Source organism: Prenolepis imparis, unplaced genomic scaffold, assembly GCF_030444845.1.
Source record: "Prenolepis imparis isolate NDT839.2.m4 unplaced genomic scaffold, iyPreImpa1.0 SCAF_5, whole genome shotgun sequence".
In the NCBI taxonomy this organism is placed as follows: Eukaryota; Metazoa; Arthropoda; class Insecta; order Hymenoptera; family Formicidae; genus Prenolepis; species Prenolepis imparis.
Window position 1 is genome coordinate 9,855,466 of NW_028141163.1, and position 20,136 is coordinate 9,875,601.

The following is a 20,136-nucleotide window of genomic DNA, read 5'->3' on the forward strand; positions in this document are numbered from 1 at the left end:
CTCGATTCGAACAATGATCAAATCATTCGTTGAAAGAATAACGAATGACATGTAGTGTCAATCAAAATATAAAAAAATTAAAAATAATCTAAACTAAACGCGCGTATTTGCTACAACAATAAGATTTCACATACAAATAAAATAAATTTTAAACTCGTTTGACTAAGAGTAAATTTTACTCTTCTTTTAAAATCTTAAAAAGCGTTTAATGCTTAATAAAAAAATTTAGAAATTACATATTTTAATTCTTCTGTTTTCAAAAAATAAAATAATTGCTAGTATATTATTTTACGAGAGAGAAAGAGAATTCTTTAATTTATTTGCATTATTCTTAGTGCTTATTGTTTATTGGCAAACGAAACGCTGACTTTGTTCTTTATAAAGTTTATTTCCGAACGCATATTAACTGATAACAGAATAAAGATAGAGCACACGTGACTGGTATCAGATTCAAGATAACAAGATTAAAGGATAGATTAAAGAGTTTAAAGAAAACGCTAACTTGCAAACAGACTAACAATGGGTGTGTGCTACATCGTATAACGATGTTAACCCAATTGTTAACGCGCGATAATAGTTTTCCACGGAGAAATCAGCAATTAATTTAACTGCTAGTCTCGTTCATATCCTTTAAGACGTGACATAATCGGACTGAAACAATGTCGAGATAGAATGGAACTCGCAGAGAAGACAAGTTAGCTAGTACCCGTTACGAGTTAGAGCCCGGAGCAAGCCACCGGACTGTCAGCCAAAATAAACAGAATGTCAGGGATATAAATAAAGCTTTCACTCTCTTCGCTCTTCTTTTCGTTGGGCTGTCACACTTGACAGGGGTCCCTTGATCGGCGTGCATCCCGTCGGAAATGCTGCTAAAATCGTTCACTCGTAGCTACGTCATTGAGAGAGTAATTATAGGATAAGAAATAAGGTTCGCGCGTTCTTTATTCTATTCAGTGCTCCTTTTTCAATTGTTAGATTAGCAGATATTTGCAGTAAAATACAGATGACTGATAGAAAAAAAAAACTTTGCTTATAGCATCTCGAGTAATTTACTTTTTATCTTATGGAACAATTTTCTGTTTGAGAAGTTGCACAGAAAAAAATGTCATCGAGTAAGAGTCACTATTTACGATTGTTATATAACTGTTAATTTATTAATTTTTATTAATTTGAAAATTTCAAGGAGATTAGTCTGAATTATTTATACTAGATTAAATCTTTAAATGTCTAAGCTTTGCTTATTATTATCTAAATTGCGACTAAATACGAAATTGAAAATTTGACGTGTATGCATAAATTAATTTGTTAAATAATATAAATTATTAAAATATTTTTAATAAAAAAAAAGAGCTGTTACTCAATACGCGTTATATATTTTTCCGTAGAAAGTTATCTACAAAACTGATGGACAAATATTGAATCTATTAATCTTTCTAACAACAAGTGTCATAATCTTCTAACAATTTACGATAAAGCGGTTTGATTATATAGCGGTGTCAATTCAAATGTCAACTCTTATGCACATATGTGATACACTGTATCTGCATGTTGTGCAAGAAAATAAGTTTCATATTCGAATAAACTCATGCTCTGTGCATGACCTTGGAATTACTTTATCCAAATTCGGCTTACGTCAGATGTGGCACGGCATTTACGAGATTCGTCTAACGACAAAGCAACTCTAATACTCTGATACCGGATAACTTGTGATCTCTCTCTCTTTCTCTTCTTGTTTACTATTTTCCCGTTTTACTAGGATTTGCATGTAGCCACAACGGTACTATTCATGGCGGCCGCCGTGAGCACGTTCCGCATCCCATATGGAAAAATCCTTTTCCGTATTGCACGTGTGCGCGGTTATACGAATAGCCTGATCTCGGTTTCGGTTACACCACGTCGTGTCTATTCATTTTTATATACAACCACGAATACTATGTACTCATAACCCTAATCCCGTCTGCTTTTCTTACACCATAAATAAAATAAGATTTCGCCGTTTATCAGTGATAATCGAAATAAGATATACGATTATAAGATATGATTGTAATAATTACATATTTCTCTGACTAACTGCTTTGTTAAGCAATTGAAGAAATAGCTCTCTCTTGTGGAAATATCTTTTAATTCTACCCTGAAAAGTGCGAATAACTATAGCTTGAATAACAGCGTTAATTCGTTGGCTATTATTGTGACATATAGTCACAATAATTTTTAACTTTTATCTTTACTCTGCATTATATTTTAGGTGCCATATAGTATTCCGAGTGCAGTTGTATATTTTTTTTATTATCACGTCTATTTAATATGCAGCTTTAATCCTTACACTCGTTATACCTGTTTTAAATATTTAATTTACCGTCATAGTACTGCTATTATATTATACAATTAAATTTTTAAAAATGTGACTAATAGATAGAATTTTATTTTATTTTAATTACACACGTATATGAGCAGTAATAATAATAAATATATATATTTTTTTTACAATCAACTTTTGTGCCTTATTGTTCAGTTCAAGTTTATATATATAAATAACTTTTTTTTATAAAAATTATCTTGCTTTGAATGAAATGATTTTCACTGAAGACAGATGTAATTCTAATAAATTAATGGCAAATTGAAATTGTACTGATAAGTAGAGAAGAGGCTATCTACATTATTTAGACATAATTATCGTTGCTTTTTGCTGTTATTTTTTTTAGATTATTGCGAGGAGATACTTTTTTGATTGCTAAGAAATTTCAAAAATTGTTTATAAGTTCCTCTTTTACTCATTGACTTAGTTCTTTTCACCTTTGCGATTCAGAATCATCTTCGCTAACTCGATTGAAAAATTGAAGTTAGTTCAGCTGCGAAGCTGTCGCGATTGAATGGTTAACCAACGAAGTAACTTCTATTTAATGCCTAACTGCTGGTAAACAGGATCGAGCGTTGGTCCATGTAACGTGGTTACTTGATCTAGGATCTTGTTCGCGCAACTGCGCAAGCCCGACCGTAACAAACAAAGTGTCAGAATCAGGTTTCGGTTAGCGCTAAACGCGAGGTGTAAAGCCGCTTGAATCTTGGCGTGATTACAATTTGGCACGTCATTTGCACAGAGCGCCGGCTACGACCTAAACGGCGTTGCATCTCGATGTAAAAACTATCCCGCGTACGAGCCTCCTCTCCTTCACCCTCTCTCACCCCCTCACTCCTCAAAAGTTCTTATACGGCATGAAATAAAAAAGAGAAAAAAAGGCAAACGGGATGAATAAAAAAGGGGGAGAGTGAACGAGCGAAAGGGAAAAGAGGGGAAGAAACAGAGGGAAACAGAGAAAAAGAGGGAGAGAGGAAAGAGAAACAGCGAACGGTCCAGCCGAGCGCAGCACGTGACGGGTGTCGTTAATATTTCATTAGCATTCGTTTTGCGTCGTTCCACCGACGTGCTCGGTTTTATATACGCTCTACGTTACACCCCCGTCCAGCCGGTAGTTGGATTTTTATTGCTAACGCGGCGCAGTTATACGTAAAAAAATCGCGCGTTTTGCCGCGTGCGTTGACTCTTCTCCTGGTATTCGCGGTGCCATTCGATATGCTTTTCGATGTTTTCAAACTTTTACGCGGTCCCTTCCCGATCAGTGTATGGCGGAGGAAATTATAGAATATTTCAAAGTAAAATCTGCTAGGCATCAGGAATCATCGTGTATATTCATTGAGAAAAGTGATTACCTTCTTCCTATTTTTTAACAATTATATTTTGATATTCTTTATAAATATTAAATTATAATTTATTTTAAATAGATCAGATCTAGCACACAGAAAAATATCTGATGAATAACACAAATAAGTTTTAAGAGAAAAGCCATCGTTAACTTGCTTAGTAATTTTAACTTTTTGTATTAGAATAAAATCATTCTGAATATCTATCTACAAATCTAGAAAGGTATCTGGATCTTTTCATCTCTAGTGTCTCTAATAGTGTTTCTAATTTGTCATGGCGTATTTACAAACAAGTGAATTCGCCGATGAAAATCGAGAGTATTTAAAAAAAGATAAGAGAATATAAATAGGAAGAGAGAATTCTTATCGTATCGTACAATTATCGATAAAATTTGCTCATCTCTGCTAATCCTCTGCCGATTCCTTTGGCCGATCTTAATGTCTTATCGCTCAGTGTCTCGCAGCACGATTTTGTCTTCTTTGACTACGCAATCTCGACAAGCCCCTCGATTCGGCCAATTAATTAGCACTTAATAAACGTGCTTTGAGCTGCATTCTCTGTCGAGGTTGCGACGCGGAGAGAGAGTTAAGTTTACCTTAGCGGACCGGTATTATTGTCTTCTCTTTCGCTTGTTATACCGTCATGCCACTTTGCTCCAGAATTTCTTTCGTAACCGTGCCAGAACTTCGAAATGATCGAGCAACCATTAAAAGGCACGGTATATTATTCTCGGCGCATCTTATTATACTAGACATTTTATGAAAAGGTTTCGTATTTCTTATTAAAACTTGAATTAGATGCATCCGAACAGAAATTCGAGTTAATGCGCTCATAATAAAACCTGCATCTCGAATTAAATATCTCTAATTGAAATTTGATAAGATTTGTCCTCTACGTAGAACGCAGCAGCATGTGTCAAGTTACTATTATCTCTATTCTTATCGCTCGTTTCGCGCATATATGTATATATTTCGTGCAAAAATTCAAAATTATTTCGCGGACAGAGCCATATTTCGTTCTCTTAAGGGCGAACTCGACACCGTCACTTTTATTGTTAGCGCAAAATCCAACGTCTTGCGTCCGAGATGGCGTTCCGCCAAAATAATTAAAATTTTCACTCACCGTTCCGATTCTCGCTGTCAGCCGGTTTCATCTGGATCGGATGGCGCATCTGAAAATAAAAGGATCAACGATATAGTCTACGTTTCTGCACCGGCCTGACCTTACCATCGGCGCTTCGAAAGGCGTCCGGGCGTAATAAAAGTGACATTTATTATTGATAAGACTGTCGATATCGTCGACGTTAGAGAGCGGGTTCGGATGTAAAGTTCGTTTCGTGCTTTTTGAAAAATGCAAGAACGGGAAACCGTTTTCCACGGCTTGCAGTTCGTTCTCGTCGTACTTACATAGAGGCGATTGCACCCGATTTTATTCTAAGGATTCTTTCCTATTTCACGCGCGCGAGACCGAAAATCGAATGCGATATAAAGCCAGAATTTCCTATCTTACAGAACGCCGTATTGTCAATACAAATATGTATCTATATCTATACAGCGTGGTATTTCCGAATCTGCAACATGATATGAGAGAAAGAGATTTCATCTTTTATGTCTACTGAATTTTTAAACAGTGTGGGAATTTTTGATGTTATGTTTTTTTAAAAATACATTTGTTAATTTTCAATATTAATTATGCAAATATTTAATCATAAATTAATATTTCATTAAAGTTTACCTGATATTAATTAAATAGATATAAATTAAAGGTTACGCATTTATATAAAACTTAATTTGCACAAAAATCTTTACATTTTTATTAGTTATATAGATTAAAAAATATTTGTATGTACATATTTATTAAAAAGAGATCGATCCTGAATTGTAATTAATATTAATAAAAAAAGTGAATTATAATTCTTTGGTCTATAACTTATATAAAATCATTTTATCTCTATTGTAAAATCATCATCTGCTCCAGATACATTATTTTATAGGGATATTTTTATTCATAATTTCTAGTACTTTATCAATATAGAATACTTCAGCTTTTCAAGCAAAATCAATATCAAACTTTGTATTAACGTAATTTTGATTTGACACTTGAGTGATATTGGACGTTGAAAATTTAAAAGAATATATATTGGAAATTTAAAGAGCAGCCATTAAAATATATTAAAACCTACTTCTACAATACGACAAGTATATTATTATCGCGATAGTGGAGTGTTCATTATAACGATATCGTGTTACATATATATATATATATATATATATATATCGGAACATTATTGAAACGCGCGATATCTCTTTAATAAACGATATTTATGAGTGGGGTGCACGGAGAGAACGCGTTTGGTAAAGTAGCTGAATTGTATGATCAACCGCTTGTGTGAATATGGAAATTATTTTGGCGTATCTGTTCGCTCGAACGTGGACAACGAGATTTTCTGCGCAATGAATCTATGACATCGGCCGCGTTTTCGCGAACAAACACATGCGATCTTCATGAACAGATAAGAAACGTATAGTTAGTATAATATGCATACGCGTTACACACACACACAAATACATATATATACGATTACCTATCGTTCATTGCAATAAAATCGATTTACGCCAAATTTAATTGTGCGGATTTCGCCGCAAGATAAAATTCATTGCAATTGATGTTTTAGCAATTATGCGATTGAAACAGTATACGCGCGCAAATTGCGAACAATTTTGGAGTAAATAAATGTTATCGTAGATGAACACGTGCGCGGGCTGTATTTTTATATTTTTTTGTATATATGTACATTTAAAATACTCAGATTATTTCAATAGCGTTTATATGGATTTTCGGATAAAAAGTGCGGTCAGTTAAACTTTTTTTTTTAATTGCGGTTGTATGGTACAATAATCGATAAATTCTCAACTGCTTTGTAATGTTCCTTTATATTTTACGTTCCACTATTGCATTTGTTAATTATCAATAGCATATTTTTAATATCATGATATGTATTATACTTCTCTTTCTCTTTTGATAGGATTCAAATTTATTAATGTAATGTTCTTAGCTATAAATTAGATATCACTTAATATCAAAAGTCGAACAAAGACCTATAAAAAATTAGTATAGTGATTATTCGTGGCAAATAAAAATGAAATGATATTATAAAGTTATGATCTTATAGCTAAGATGATGCATCATAATAAAATTAATGCACGGAGAGGAGAGAAGAAATAATGACAGAGAAAGGGGAAGGAATAACATTTATATAGCTACGTTGTGATAGAGTCTCTCTTCCGAGGAAAATGGTAGATCTGACACTTTCGTTTATTATGGCGATGGTTATTACACGTCGGAGGAATAAGCCATTGGTTTTTATGACTGGAATTATATCGAACAGTCCATACTTTAGCGTGAACGAAAATGAACAAGGAATCACGATCTAGGTTATTTTTAAACTCCTTGTTTTTAGCTTAATTGCTACGCTCGTTAAATTTAACGTTATCAACAAATTCTGACGAGAAGATTCAAGTGAAATATTCCAGAAATCCTCAACGAGTTGCCAGTCTCATAACGAATAAGTCACGACATTTCTCGCAAGAAACGGTCCTGAAGAAGTAAAAATTGCAATCAATATATTGTCGTTAATTGACTAAACACAACTACGTTATCATAACGTCTATGAACGAATAATGCTGTGTAAAAAAGTAAGCAAGAATGTAAAGAATGATACATTTCTTAGAAATATTTATAAAAAATAGACAGTGATTGTTGACATTTGTTTTAAGAAAAATATCATTAGCCAGCTTATTCTAATAAAAAACTAAGGATATATACAATAAAATGTTTGTAACAGCAAGGATTTATATAAATTCAACAATACATAATATTAAAGATCTATAACATATTAACCCATATGTACTGAATCATCAAGAATTATAATTAAAGATTTTTTCACAGAAGCGAGATTTTCTAAATTTAAAACCTATGCAATTAGAAGTTTATAAAAAAAAAAAAAAAAAAAAAAATCATGAATTCGAGTAAAAACTACACATATAGGTAATACATAAAATCAAGAATAAAAAAAATAAATTATTGCAATTAAACTTTTTGTTAGTTGAATTACGATATTATTAAATAATTACACTGTCTACTTTTTATATTGATTAATATTTTTTAAAAAATATTAATTACATTGATTTTTTGTACACAGTGTTTTAACTATCTTTAGACGTTATGATGATGTGATCCCTCATGTTTAGTCGATTAATAGTGTCGATAGACTACACTTGAATCTAATCCATTGGTCGCGCTTACGTAATTTTTAGCAGCGAAAAGGTTGAGAATTTTCCTCGAGAGCATTATGTAGAAATTCTGGCCCTCATTTGCTATTCATTCTCGAAACTAGGTTCCTCGCAATTGTGCTCCTAGTTCTATCTTGCAGCCGTCTGCGGGAAGGATCATCCCGAGATTCGAATTCGATATCTATCTATATCGACTGGTAGAATCGATAGACCATGCTAGATATAATCGGACCACCAGCCACGATTGCGATCGAAGATTATGCGCATCGACTAACGACCCATATACCACAATGGTGATGCAATCTGGATGCGCCAGATTCGTTGTATAAAGCAGTAAGCCAGTATACTTTCCCGATACGAGGTGTATCGCAATACAGAATTATGTAATAGCTTCGATACTTTGAATATTCCATATTCATTGAAAATGCCTTTTACTTTTGATGATATCCAAATAATAACATTTATATGTATGATTTAAAAAATTACACACATGTGTATATACATGTGTATATATGTATGTGTGTGTGTATATGTGTGTATAATAGATTAATTCTCTTTTTTTTTTCAAAATATACACATATTGCTGTATCTGTTTATTTATTCTTATTATTGATATAATATAATTTTTACAAATTCATATTACCTTCAAAAATTATATAAAATAAAAAATAATTTAATACTCACCTTATTACGACGCGCAACGGCGGATTTGTCGTACACAAGATTGATCTGTAAAATACAAATATATCGAAATCATATATATAAAGCAGTGTCTAAAACAATAAATATTTTAAAAAGATAATTATTGCACGAAAATAAATTTCTCATCCGTTTATTAAGCAGATATTTAATAGAAAGTTACATAATTGCCGGGAAATTTTTTTTATATTAACTTTTGTAAAATATAAGAAATATAAAGATTTCTTATTAAATTGTCTAAAAGTAATCATATAAATCTTTTAAGCAATGTTTTGAAATATTTTATATTTATATAAAAATATTAATTATAAATATATTATCATATATTTTAAATACTTTAAAATAAAATGTAGGATATTTTATATGCATTTTATACAATGATGTAAAATAGTTCATTGTGGAGATGCACCAACAGTTAAACTGATGAGACTAACAAAATATAAATTAAATAAGTTATAAATTGCTCACGACTTGATTGCTCCGTCATCGTCCGATATTGTCAAACCTTCTCTTTTTCTTACTGATCTTGTTCATCCATGCTATTTCTTCATAGTACTCACATAGTAATCACATGATTAATTACGATTGCGCACGCACTAATTAGCACAATTCAATGATCATGCAGCACCTTTACATGGCACTCGCGACTTGTTAATTGCACGCGACATGCACTTTATTATATTGCGGCGGGAAAACAATGCGTCGAACGAAACTACGATCCACTGAGCACTCGAAAATTGCACGGACAGATTCACGCGCCACTCGCTGCGACAATGCTACCTCTATTGTTAACGAATAGTATACGTTCGCATTTTAAGGCAATTTTACTCTATCTAAAATTAAATAAATTATAAATAAAATTTAAAATAAATATCTCTGCAGAATGTAATATCTAAAAATATTTCATCGTTTTACTGGCTGTTCGCATGATAGATTTCGATCGAATAAATATTGCAAAATATATATAACGCACAATGATGTACAAACGAATTTGTGAAACGCAGTTAATAAAAACTAAATTAATAGAGAATTAATAACTATGTTTACTAATTAATATCGCGTTGCGCATTTTTTGAGCGAAATTGATTTATCCCGTACCCATTTCATTAATTATTAAAAAAACATGAAAATTATATTTTTATCCGCGACATTATGCGCGAGTCGAGTTATAAGATACAATAAATTGCTAGAAAATATAATTGAAGTTCAATATTGCAAGTACATAGTATAACGCATAAATTCCGCGAATTATACGTATTTATTAATAAACAATCAAATATATATCATATGTTGTCGTTACTTTGGAATCAAATAGCGCATGAATTGTCATGTATACGTAACAATCTTATATTCGATATTAATAAATAAAAATAAATTAATTATGCAAACCGATAATCACTAATTGGAATAATCACAGAGAGTGATCGCGTTTTGAAAAATGTCACAATACACAGCGACTCGTGTTGTTGCTCGCTCGGGTCTTGCCGCTCAAATGATAGCAAAATGATCTTGTGCACACAACAATACGTTATAAGAAACAAGCAGAATTAATTTCATTTTCAGTAAGGAATATTTAACATAATATAAATATGTATATGCGCGATATATTTTGTTCCTTTCATTTTGAATAAATTATTTATAAAAAGTTAATATCACACCCGCTTTTAATCATCCTTTTTTCATTTGATTCATTATCACTGCACTCTCAATCCAAAAATAATTAGCAGATTATATCTAAATCTGCTAAAAATTCAAATTAGCGGCTACTTTTCGTCCTCTATATGTTGTATTACTTTTTGAAACACGATTGCAATTAATATCGAGAGATTCAAACTCAATCATTCTGTACAATTATAATTAGCAATGATAATCCGCGATTATTAGTATTCGCATTAATTTCCGTAATAAACGACTTATAAGAATTTCGCGTAATTATTTACTCAGAATAAGAATCAAAACAAGGTAAACACACTATAAATCATAAATTATTATTTTATTCCGATAATTAAGGTGATAATTATTTCTTCAATTCTTTGAATCGCGTATCACATTTTGAAGTTTTCGCCGATTTAAATGTAATTTACTAATCATTTTTAGATTGAAAGCATGCAATAATATACGAATCACAGGATCGATCGATTTTAATTAACAAAAAGCGTGTTTGTCAATCTTACATTTTAATCAATTATATATTATCTATATATATTATTTTGAATTTAATTAATTATATTATAATAATGAATTTTATAATAATAAATTCAAATTTCAAGGAACATAATATTTCACACATACATTTATTTTATACTATGCTGAATATTTCGTAGTGACAACGAATAAACTGGCTCGTCTCTTGCGGCATAATCGCGCCGTTGTGTATACACAAGGTCACTGCGCTGCGTCTTGTCATTCGCGTGACGCGAGAGTCGAGCGAGTAGGCAGCAGTGCGAGTCGCTTCGTACATACATTGCTTTTTGAAATGCATTTATTTCCCATGATTATTTTAATTATCCGTGATTATCGATTCGCGTATTTCCCGCAATAGAGGATAAGATTATCGCTTATGTGACGATTCACACGCTATTTGATTCAAGTAATAAAAAAACATATGATGTATGTAACTGTTTATTAATAGTACATATATTCTAGAATTTATGCATCATGCTATATGTCTTCTCTTGCAATATCAAAGTTTATATATTTTCTGGCTGTTTATTGTATCTAAACTAAATTCGCGTAATATCGTGTAATATTATGATAAATTTGATATCATTTTCGTGTTTTTCAGTTATTAACGAAACATAATATAGATTGATTCCAAATTAAGCGATGTCACAATGCATTTAATTAAAAATAGAAATCTCTTTCTGCCATTACAAATCTTATATTTTAATATTCATTAATCACTTAAATTCAGCGTTTGTACATCATTGTCAAAACACGTATTTCGCGAGATTTATTCGATTAAAATCTGTCATACAAACAGTTGGAAAACTTAATCAAATTTTAATCCGCAGTTATTTTATCTTTAATTTTAATTTGTACATTTATTTATTTATATTATTGCGCGAAATAATAACATTTTTCTAAGATATGAATACACAATATTTGTTAGCAAAAAAGATAGCATTGTTGCGAAGAATGGCGTATAAAATTGGCCGTGTAATTGTCTACAGCCGAATGGATCGTATAATTTTCGCATTTTTCCTAGCGTAATATAATAAAATGCGTGTATCGCATAAGATTAACGTCAGGAGTGTCGGGTAAAAGTATCGCGTGATCGTCATATTGTGCTAATTAGTATTCGTACGATCGTAATTAATTACGTAAGTGTCATGCCGTGTGAGTGACATGAAGAAGCAGCAAAAGATGAGCAAGAGAAACAGAGGAGGCCCGAAAAAAAAATATCAGACGGAGGCAATCATGAGGTGAACAATTTATAATTTATTTAACCTATTATTTATTAGTCTTATGTGAAATTAGTTATATCTTCATAATAGCGAACTATTTCACATCATTGTATAAAATCATATAAAATATTGTACACTTTAATGTAAAATATATGATAAAATATTAATAATTAATATTTTTATATAAATATAAAATATTTTAAAATATTGTTTAAAAGATTTATGATTACGTAGATTTAATAAGAATTAAATTTTTATTTCTTATATTTCTCTCATAAAAGTTAACATAAAAAATATTCCTGGCAATTATGTAACTTTTTATTAAATATTTGTTAATTAATAAACAAATAAGAAATTTATGCGTGAAATAATTATTTTTTTTAAATATATTGAAATAATTATATTGGACACTGTTTTAAATATATTCAATTTGGATATATTTGTACATATTTATAAATCAACTTGTGTACTACAACTTCGCAATTGCGTACCATAAGTATTAAATTACTTTGTATTTTATATAATCTCAAAGTAATATGGATTTGTGAAAATTATATTGATAATAATAGATGCAGCAATAAAATATTCTATTTAGATTGTTATTACTTGATATCTATATATCTATTTTATTTTTATTTTTATAATTATTTTTATAATATTATATCAATTTTTATTATATTAAAAAAATTTAAAATTTATGTTATAATAAAATGTTTTCTATTACTACAATTTCATAAATCTCATCAATTATTTCGAAATCAATAGATTACGATAGATTTATGTATGCGAATTTGATCTTGGAATATATAATCTATCCATCTGTTTTTCGAATGAAGAGGCATACATATGCAAAGTTCATAAAGTGCACTTTATTATTATCAAAGTATTATTGATCGATTTAATGATCATGTACTTACTTATGTATATATTTGTGTGTGCATTAAAATTTTTTTAAAAATAATAACGCACGTGTCCTAAATTTTCTAAATTTCACACATGCATAAAATTTTGTTTATAAAAGTTTTTTTAGAAACAAAACGCAGATTTAATTTTTATAATTGTTTACAAATTGTAATGTAAGAATTATGTGACGAACATATTATTTGTATAATTTGTACAAGATATGTTGTTATCAAATTTCTCGTTAATTCAAGGCACGATCTGGCATAAATTAAATGATTTAATAGATCAAGCATATTTTATACGCTCGTAAATAGAGCACTGAAGCACTCGACTATGTTGCTTGGAGAGATGCCTACTAGCTGGCTTAAATCAACGAGTAGAATACTTGTACCGAAAACCAGTCGCAAACTATCGTCTGCAAACTATCTTTGAATCTTCGTGAATACTTTAGTCTGATGAATAAATGGATGATATTTATACAAAAGGAGCTAAGCGTCAGTTTTCTCGGGATTAATAACATTTTACAAATCCATACGTTTTGAAAATACAATATTTACATAGGAAACTTTAAAAGCTATTCATCTTTTATAACAAGAAAATAATGAACAAATAATCGATTAATGTTATTTATACAGGTGTTCCAAATCTCTCACCGGATATTTTTTAATAGTAAATTCTCTAACCAATTCGAGAGTAAAAATTTTTAGCGAAAAATTTTAGCGAAAATATTAAGATATCAATAACGAATTATAAATATTGAAAAATTGAAAAAGGAAAGCTTTTCATAAATTAAACTTTATAGCATCAAAAGTTTAACAAAATTACCTTCTTTAGTTAATTTCAGAAATAATTTAGAATTTAGTTTAATTTTCATTTGAGATTTAGTTACAAGTATACAAATATAAGAAAAATTGAAAATTTACAAAAAGTAATGATCCTCGATATATTCATTAAAGAAAAATTGGAAATCTAATTACAAGTTAAATAATCTAAATCAAAGAATCCATTAGAAAACCGCATCTTGTAATCTTGGAACATTCTATATAAATATTTTTGTAAGCTTATATTGTTCTATAACACATACAAATAATTCTTTAGACGATATGTGGCATGTCTTTTTAAAATTCTGCCAAACTATCAAATAAAATAGAAATGCATCATATATAGCCCAAATTCACATAAATATTATATTATATTAAACTATTACATTTAGATGATACTAGATAACACAAGCGCGCCATTTCATTTAAAGATTTTATTTAATTTTATTTAATTATATGCGGTAATGGGGATGTATATAATATGTTGAAAATATTAAAATAACAATATGTTCTAAATAATATATTATAATATCTTTTATCCGCGATTTTTTTTATAATATCTTATTTTGTTATAATACCTTATTCTCGATTAATATTTTTTTTTTTTTAAAGCTATATCTTTTCGAACAAATTTCCTTCGAGTTTTAATTAATTATTAATATTAAGTCATGTATACATATAGTATCGCGCGCGCGCTATTAGAATGAAGTTGCCGATGTTTGTAGCCTCGGCCATTACCGAAACGCCGCGAGTATCAGGCAGTTCGAGCTGCGTCCCGCTGTGATTAATTAGTAAGCATAATCGTTAGAAACGATTTCTAACCTTTGTATTGTAATATTTATCAATCGCATATCATAATTTCAACGTTAATATGTAGTCGTAATTGTTCGAAACGCATATTTCGCGAAAAATTCGATGCAAAATCTCTTGCCAACATAACCCAACTTAATCTGTTTTCGCGCGCGCGAATGTGTTACGATCCGTGGATATATCTATCGTTAATTCTAGCTTACATATTTATATTGTATATGTTGTAATGCAAAATAATAAGATTATTCTAATATATGTATGTATTTTATTTGTTACAGGTAGCAGTGCGATTCACGCGTCGTGTCGGGAGTGCCGTGTAAAGTTTCGCGTGTCGGGAGTGCCGTGTAAAGTTTCGCGCGTCGGGAGTGCCGTGTAAAGTGTCGGGCAATCGTAATTATTCGTATTTTCGTGAGTGTCGTGAGTGCTACCATGGACCAAGAGAGGAGGAGGAGGCCCGGGGAGGCATCGGGCGACATCGGGGCAACTACGAGGTATGCAAAATAAAACATTTTTTCTAAACTGCTATGTTTATGAGATATTCGACACACACATATGTATATACATAACTTGAATATTTTGTTTTCAGATCAATGTGCTGTGTACTGCAACTCCGCTATTGCACGTATCGGTGAGTGAGAAATTGTTTATTTTATAATATTTCTATAGCGGTAATGGGGGTATATATCATATGTTGAAAATATTAAAATAGTAACATATGTTTTAAATAATATGTTATAATATCTTATCCGCGATTAATATTTATTGACAAAAATCAGCTCTGATAATTGTCAAAAATATTAATCGAATTTAAAATATTATAACATCCCTTTCTAAAAAAGGCACGTTAAGTCGATTCTTGCAAGTATTGGTGCATCTTTTCCGGTGCTGATTAACTGTTTCGATTCGCATTGTGCGTTATATTCGTAGCATCGAGAGGCTGTCATTGCGAGGGTTAGAAGTTTAGCAGTTTGTTCAAAATAAAATAAAATAAAATTATATGTTTTAAATAATATGTTATAGTATATTTTAAACTCGATTAATATTTTTGATAGTTATCAGTTGATTTCTGTCAAAAAATATTAATAAGGCGTTAATTTGCTAATTAAATTTTAAAATAATAATATGGTAAAAAATTAAAATAGTAATATATTGTAAATATATTGTTATAATGTCTTATCCGCGATTAATATTTTTTGACAGTTATCAGCTGATTTCTGTCAAAAATATTAATCAAGTTTAAAGTTTTATAAAATATTATTTCAAACATATTATATTATATTATTTAATTTTATTTTGAACAAACTGTTAAACTGCTAACCCTCGCGATGACAGCCTCTCGATGCTACGAATATAACGCACAACGCAAATCGAGGCAGTTAATCAGCATGTCGGAGAAGAGGCAACAATACTTGTGAGAATCGACTTAACATGCCTTTTTTAGAAAGGGATAACATCATATAAATTACATACACATACAAAATTCTATAAAAATTTTGATTAAGTATGAAACAACTTACGCTTGTGAGTTGTAAGGATACAAAGAAAAGAAGGTTTGTGATATCGGGACAATGGAAAAATATAGCGTAAAAAGTATTTTGTCTCAGGATAAGGAGATGCATCTCATTCAGACTGCACGATATCTCGTGGCAAGAGAATTCAGGATATTCTATTTGCGAATCTCTTCGATACTCCGAACGCGAAAGAATCTCTCGTATAGCACTGTGAGAGCCAACATGAAATTCATATCTATGCTAAGCGCGTGGCGTGTTTGGGTTTAGTGCCTTCCGCGCATCGTATCTTTATATTGCGGCCGATTCGGTAATTTTGTGCACAGCAATCCCGCTTAAAGTCGACGGACGGTTCGACTCTCAGGCGAGAAATAAAATAAAGACTCCGTCTTCTCGGCAGGATTTTTACAGAGTAATTCGGTAAGCGCGAGTTTCCGTAACACGAAAACGTTAGGAAGAAATCTGGAAAAGCGCGGAACGATACCGCGATATCTGGCGAAGAGAAATTAAATGAGATCCCTCGGGTCTAAATGTTCCCCGAGCATTTTCTTGGAATAATAAAATATCTAGAATAGGTGAAGCGTAATCGGCTTTCGGCCTTCCAAACGTGCAATCTTCTCCTGACGGGCTGCAATTCTCGATTTTTTAATCTAGACTCTTCTCAAGAAATAAAGTTCCGCGCAGTTTTTCGTGCAAAAGAAGGAGACGACGGCACGAGTTGGAGTTACACTCGTGAATTTCTTCCCGGCATTCATCCCCATTTGGAAAAAAGTGCAAATTTCTTTCCGTAGAAATTTTTTTTCGCATTCTAAGTCGGGAATCTTTTATCTTGATAAGTTTTAATTCATTTATATCAATGAAAATTTTTTAAATATTCACAGTAAATTATGATTGTTTTATATCATAATTGGGCTTGTAAAATTAAGTTAAGAATTGTTATGAATCGATTCCAAAAATATCAATTTCTAATAAACGATAACTATAGGATACATGTAAGAGAATACAGAAAAATATCATAATTTATTATGATATTTTTTATATATATAATAATTTATTAATATCTCTTGATCTCTTTTGATCGGCAGTAATTAAAAAAAGAAAATTTTATTTTTTAATAGATGTAATATAAAGCAACTTATTCCATTGTTTATCGTTCTTCAACAATTATTTCAAAAACTTAACATCTTAAATTATAATATTACGATTACGAATAGATTTGATTTGTGCTTCTTTTTTCAAAAGAAAGGGAGGATTAAATTTGAAGTTACATTACTGGTTACATCCACCCATTTTCAGGATATACTTTTTTATCCTTTTTAAATTGGTCGCATTCGGACTGCAAAAGAGTATTTCCACTTTGCTATCGTACCTCCGATTTTGTGACTTTTTTTAATTTCGAGCCCATTGTGAGGCCAGTAGGAGATAATCTTTATAATCATCATGTGCGAAAATGAGGAATAATGTATTCTGATTTTTTAAAATTAAAAAGTTGCACCATTCTCTCATTTTTCTGCATCGTCACGTTTTAAAAAGAACGCGCTTTCAGTTTCTTTTCTTTCTCTTTGGTGTCTGCTGTCTTCACTTTGGCTCGTGTAAATTCTACCATCATCTTGACATCGATTTCTTTCCTGTGCTTATCGTCGACGAAACTACAAAAGTGGCAGTTCGCACTTTCGCCGACTGTGACTTGAACTTTCGCAACTTTTAATCTGCTGCTTGTTTTTAGCGCGAGGGTGAAAATAGCTTTCATGATATTTGTACGAACAGCGAGTTTGTATGGTATTTGCGGAAATATTTGAGATGATTTTAAAAGTAGATTGATAGCGTTAAAAGTCATATAAACAATTCTTTAGTAATTTGTTTAATATATTTTTATTTTTAGTTTTTAAATTTGACCACAAAATACAGTATATTTTTGTTAAAACTTTTTTTTTAAATCAGGATTTATAATACTTATTTTTGTGAGTACATATTGTATTCACACACATATAATGTCTTATAACTTTTAAATTATTATTTTATATTATTGATGAATATTGTACACAAAAATCATACGATTAAAAAGATGAAACAATTAAGTTTTAAGAATAATTCTTTTTTCACATAGGTGTTAACTAATTCATTTTTTTGTGAATTTTTGCCATTTTGAAAACACTTCGTTATTTTCGCTCATAGCTCATCGCTCATCGCTCATTTATTTGGAGAGAATTATTAATTGATATAAAAATATTTCATTGAATCTGGAGTGTGTGTGGGATGCGTGTACAGGTGTGGTTTTATATTTCATATTTATTTATAGCGTCTGCCTATACTCTATATCTCTATATGAAATAAATCGAGTATTGTTTCAACAATGTAGCGAACCATTCATCGCTTGCAGAACTTCTAACACAAGCATATCAATTCTCTCGAAAAATTTAATTTTTAAAAATTTAGAAATATTATTATATATATATATATATATTTTTTTTTTCTACATTCTAATCGTATATATTTGCTTGGTAAGATTTTAAAAGGTAAAATTTTAAAAATTTTATTAACAATGCTTTTTAATAATTAGAAAAAATGGATAGAATATGCAGTTATTTGTTTCATTAACAGTCTTTTCTGAAAAGGGAATCACACATGTATTTGCGTATTCGCTACATTTTTAGAAAATTCACTTCAATATAAAACTCTAATATATTATTTGTTTTGTATTGTGCAAATATATCCTTGGTATTTGATAGATTGCAAATAGCAATACGAGGGAATATGATAAATTCATATTTTTTATGTATTTAACGTACAAAGAGTTATATATGTATATTGCAAAATATAAAATTGTCAGTTTAAAATACTACCGGCAATGGCGGCGTTCGGCAAGAAAAATTCGCTTTTGTTCATCTCTGCCCGCATATTTCTCACTAGATCTCTCGACCATGCGGTATAAATTCAATATCCACACGGTAAAAGCCGATCGGCCAGGGTGCGCTTTGACATTCGAGGGGTCGCCTCGAAAGTGACAAGGGCGCGTAGGCGGGATGGTTTGGATGCGGCGGCGTAGGGATATAGCGCGGGTATTAAAATCGACGTATTCGACTCAAGGGCTCGACCGTCGTATCGCCAGTTATAAATTCGTTTCACGTACCGCCACGTCGGGCAGCGTCGACAGAATGAAAAAAGGGCGCGACGAGAGGGCGGCGGCGGTGACGGGGAAAAGAGTGGCTGGCCTGGAGAGCTGTTTTTTTTCCACCCCCGGCGGATGGCGGACGCGCGAGCGTGGTGGAGAGAGCCTCGTGAAAAATCTGCATGGATTTTAGCGACGGAGCGCGCGAGGAGAGAAAAAATGCGGCCGCCACGTGCATCCACGCGAATCGACGCTCGGCGAAAAGGGTGGGCGCCGCGACACGACGAAACCGATGTTCTCAATGAAGGGAAACATGAAATACGGGAGCGCCGGCGGCAGCCTGGCAGTCTGGAATGAGAAAAGATCAATTTCTGGTCGATTTTGATGGGCGATGGGAGCAAACATGCTCGTCAAATTTATGGCCGCGTTCGGTAATTCTCTTTCTTCAAGGCCGGTTTCATCAACGTCATTTCGGCAACGTTTATCTTCGACCGCGGTTCATTCAATTCTTCTTGCATTTTCGCGGTTTTATCTCTAGAAAGAGATATACATAGAAAATTGCTTAAATTTATTTTAAGTCAAAATTAATTATATGTATAATCATCGATACAATCTTGCGATTTGTTTTGGAAAAAAATAATCGAGTTAACTTTTTATAATAAAATGTGCTAAATTTAAGATAATATAAGTTTTTTTTTAATTATAAACACGAATAAATTTAAACGAATATCTCACCATTGATACGATGTGTTAATAAGCAATGTTATTAATGAATGAGAGAAATAATATACCAAAGTGTATATGAGCTAGGTATTCTCAAATAAAAACAATTAATTTTAGATTGATTTTGCCTGATACTAATAAATATGTTTTTCGAATATGCGGAT

At 31.3% G+C, this 20,136-nt stretch overlaps 3 protein-coding genes across 23 annotated transcripts in view; 2 read left to right on the top strand and 1 right to left on the bottom strand.

Moving 5' to 3' along the window:
• The window catches only part of LOC145936303 (uncharacterized), a 91,357-nt gene extending 76,391 nt beyond the window's left edge, over positions 1-14,966 (top strand). The window contains exon 7 of the mRNA XM_083038390.1: positions 14,911-14,966. Coding sequence (XP_082894516.1) covers positions 14,911-14,914 — 4 coding nt within the window. The 3' untranslated portion in view covers positions 14,915-14,966. The remainder of the gene's footprint in view (positions 1-14,910) is intronic.
• The window catches only part of LOC145936300 (CUGBP Elav-like family member 1-A), a 384,349-nt gene that overhangs the window by 67,655 nt on the left and 296,558 nt on the right, over positions 1-20,136 (bottom strand). For 18 of the 21 annotated variants that reach the window (XM_083038373.1, XM_083038366.1, XM_083038382.1 and 15 more), the window contains 2 exons: positions 8,677-8,721; positions 4,823-4,871 (listed from right to left, as the gene is read on the bottom strand). In XM_083038373.1, coding sequence (XP_082894499.1) covers positions 4,823-4,871; positions 8,677-8,721 — 94 coding nt within the window. The remainder of the gene's footprint in view (positions 1-4,822; positions 4,872-8,676; positions 8,722-20,136) is intronic. The other 3 variants (XM_083038387.1, XM_083038386.1, XM_083038379.1) reach the window with 1 other exon arrangement.
• The window catches only part of LOC145936302 (uncharacterized), a 64,375-nt gene continuing 59,232 nt past the window's right edge, over positions 14,994-20,136 (top strand). The window contains exons 1-2 of the mRNA XM_083038389.1: positions 14,994-15,123; positions 15,219-15,260. Coding sequence (XP_082894515.1) covers positions 15,062-15,123; positions 15,219-15,260 — 104 coding nt within the window. The 5' untranslated portion in view covers positions 14,994-15,061. The remainder of the gene's footprint in view (positions 15,124-15,218; positions 15,261-20,136) is intronic.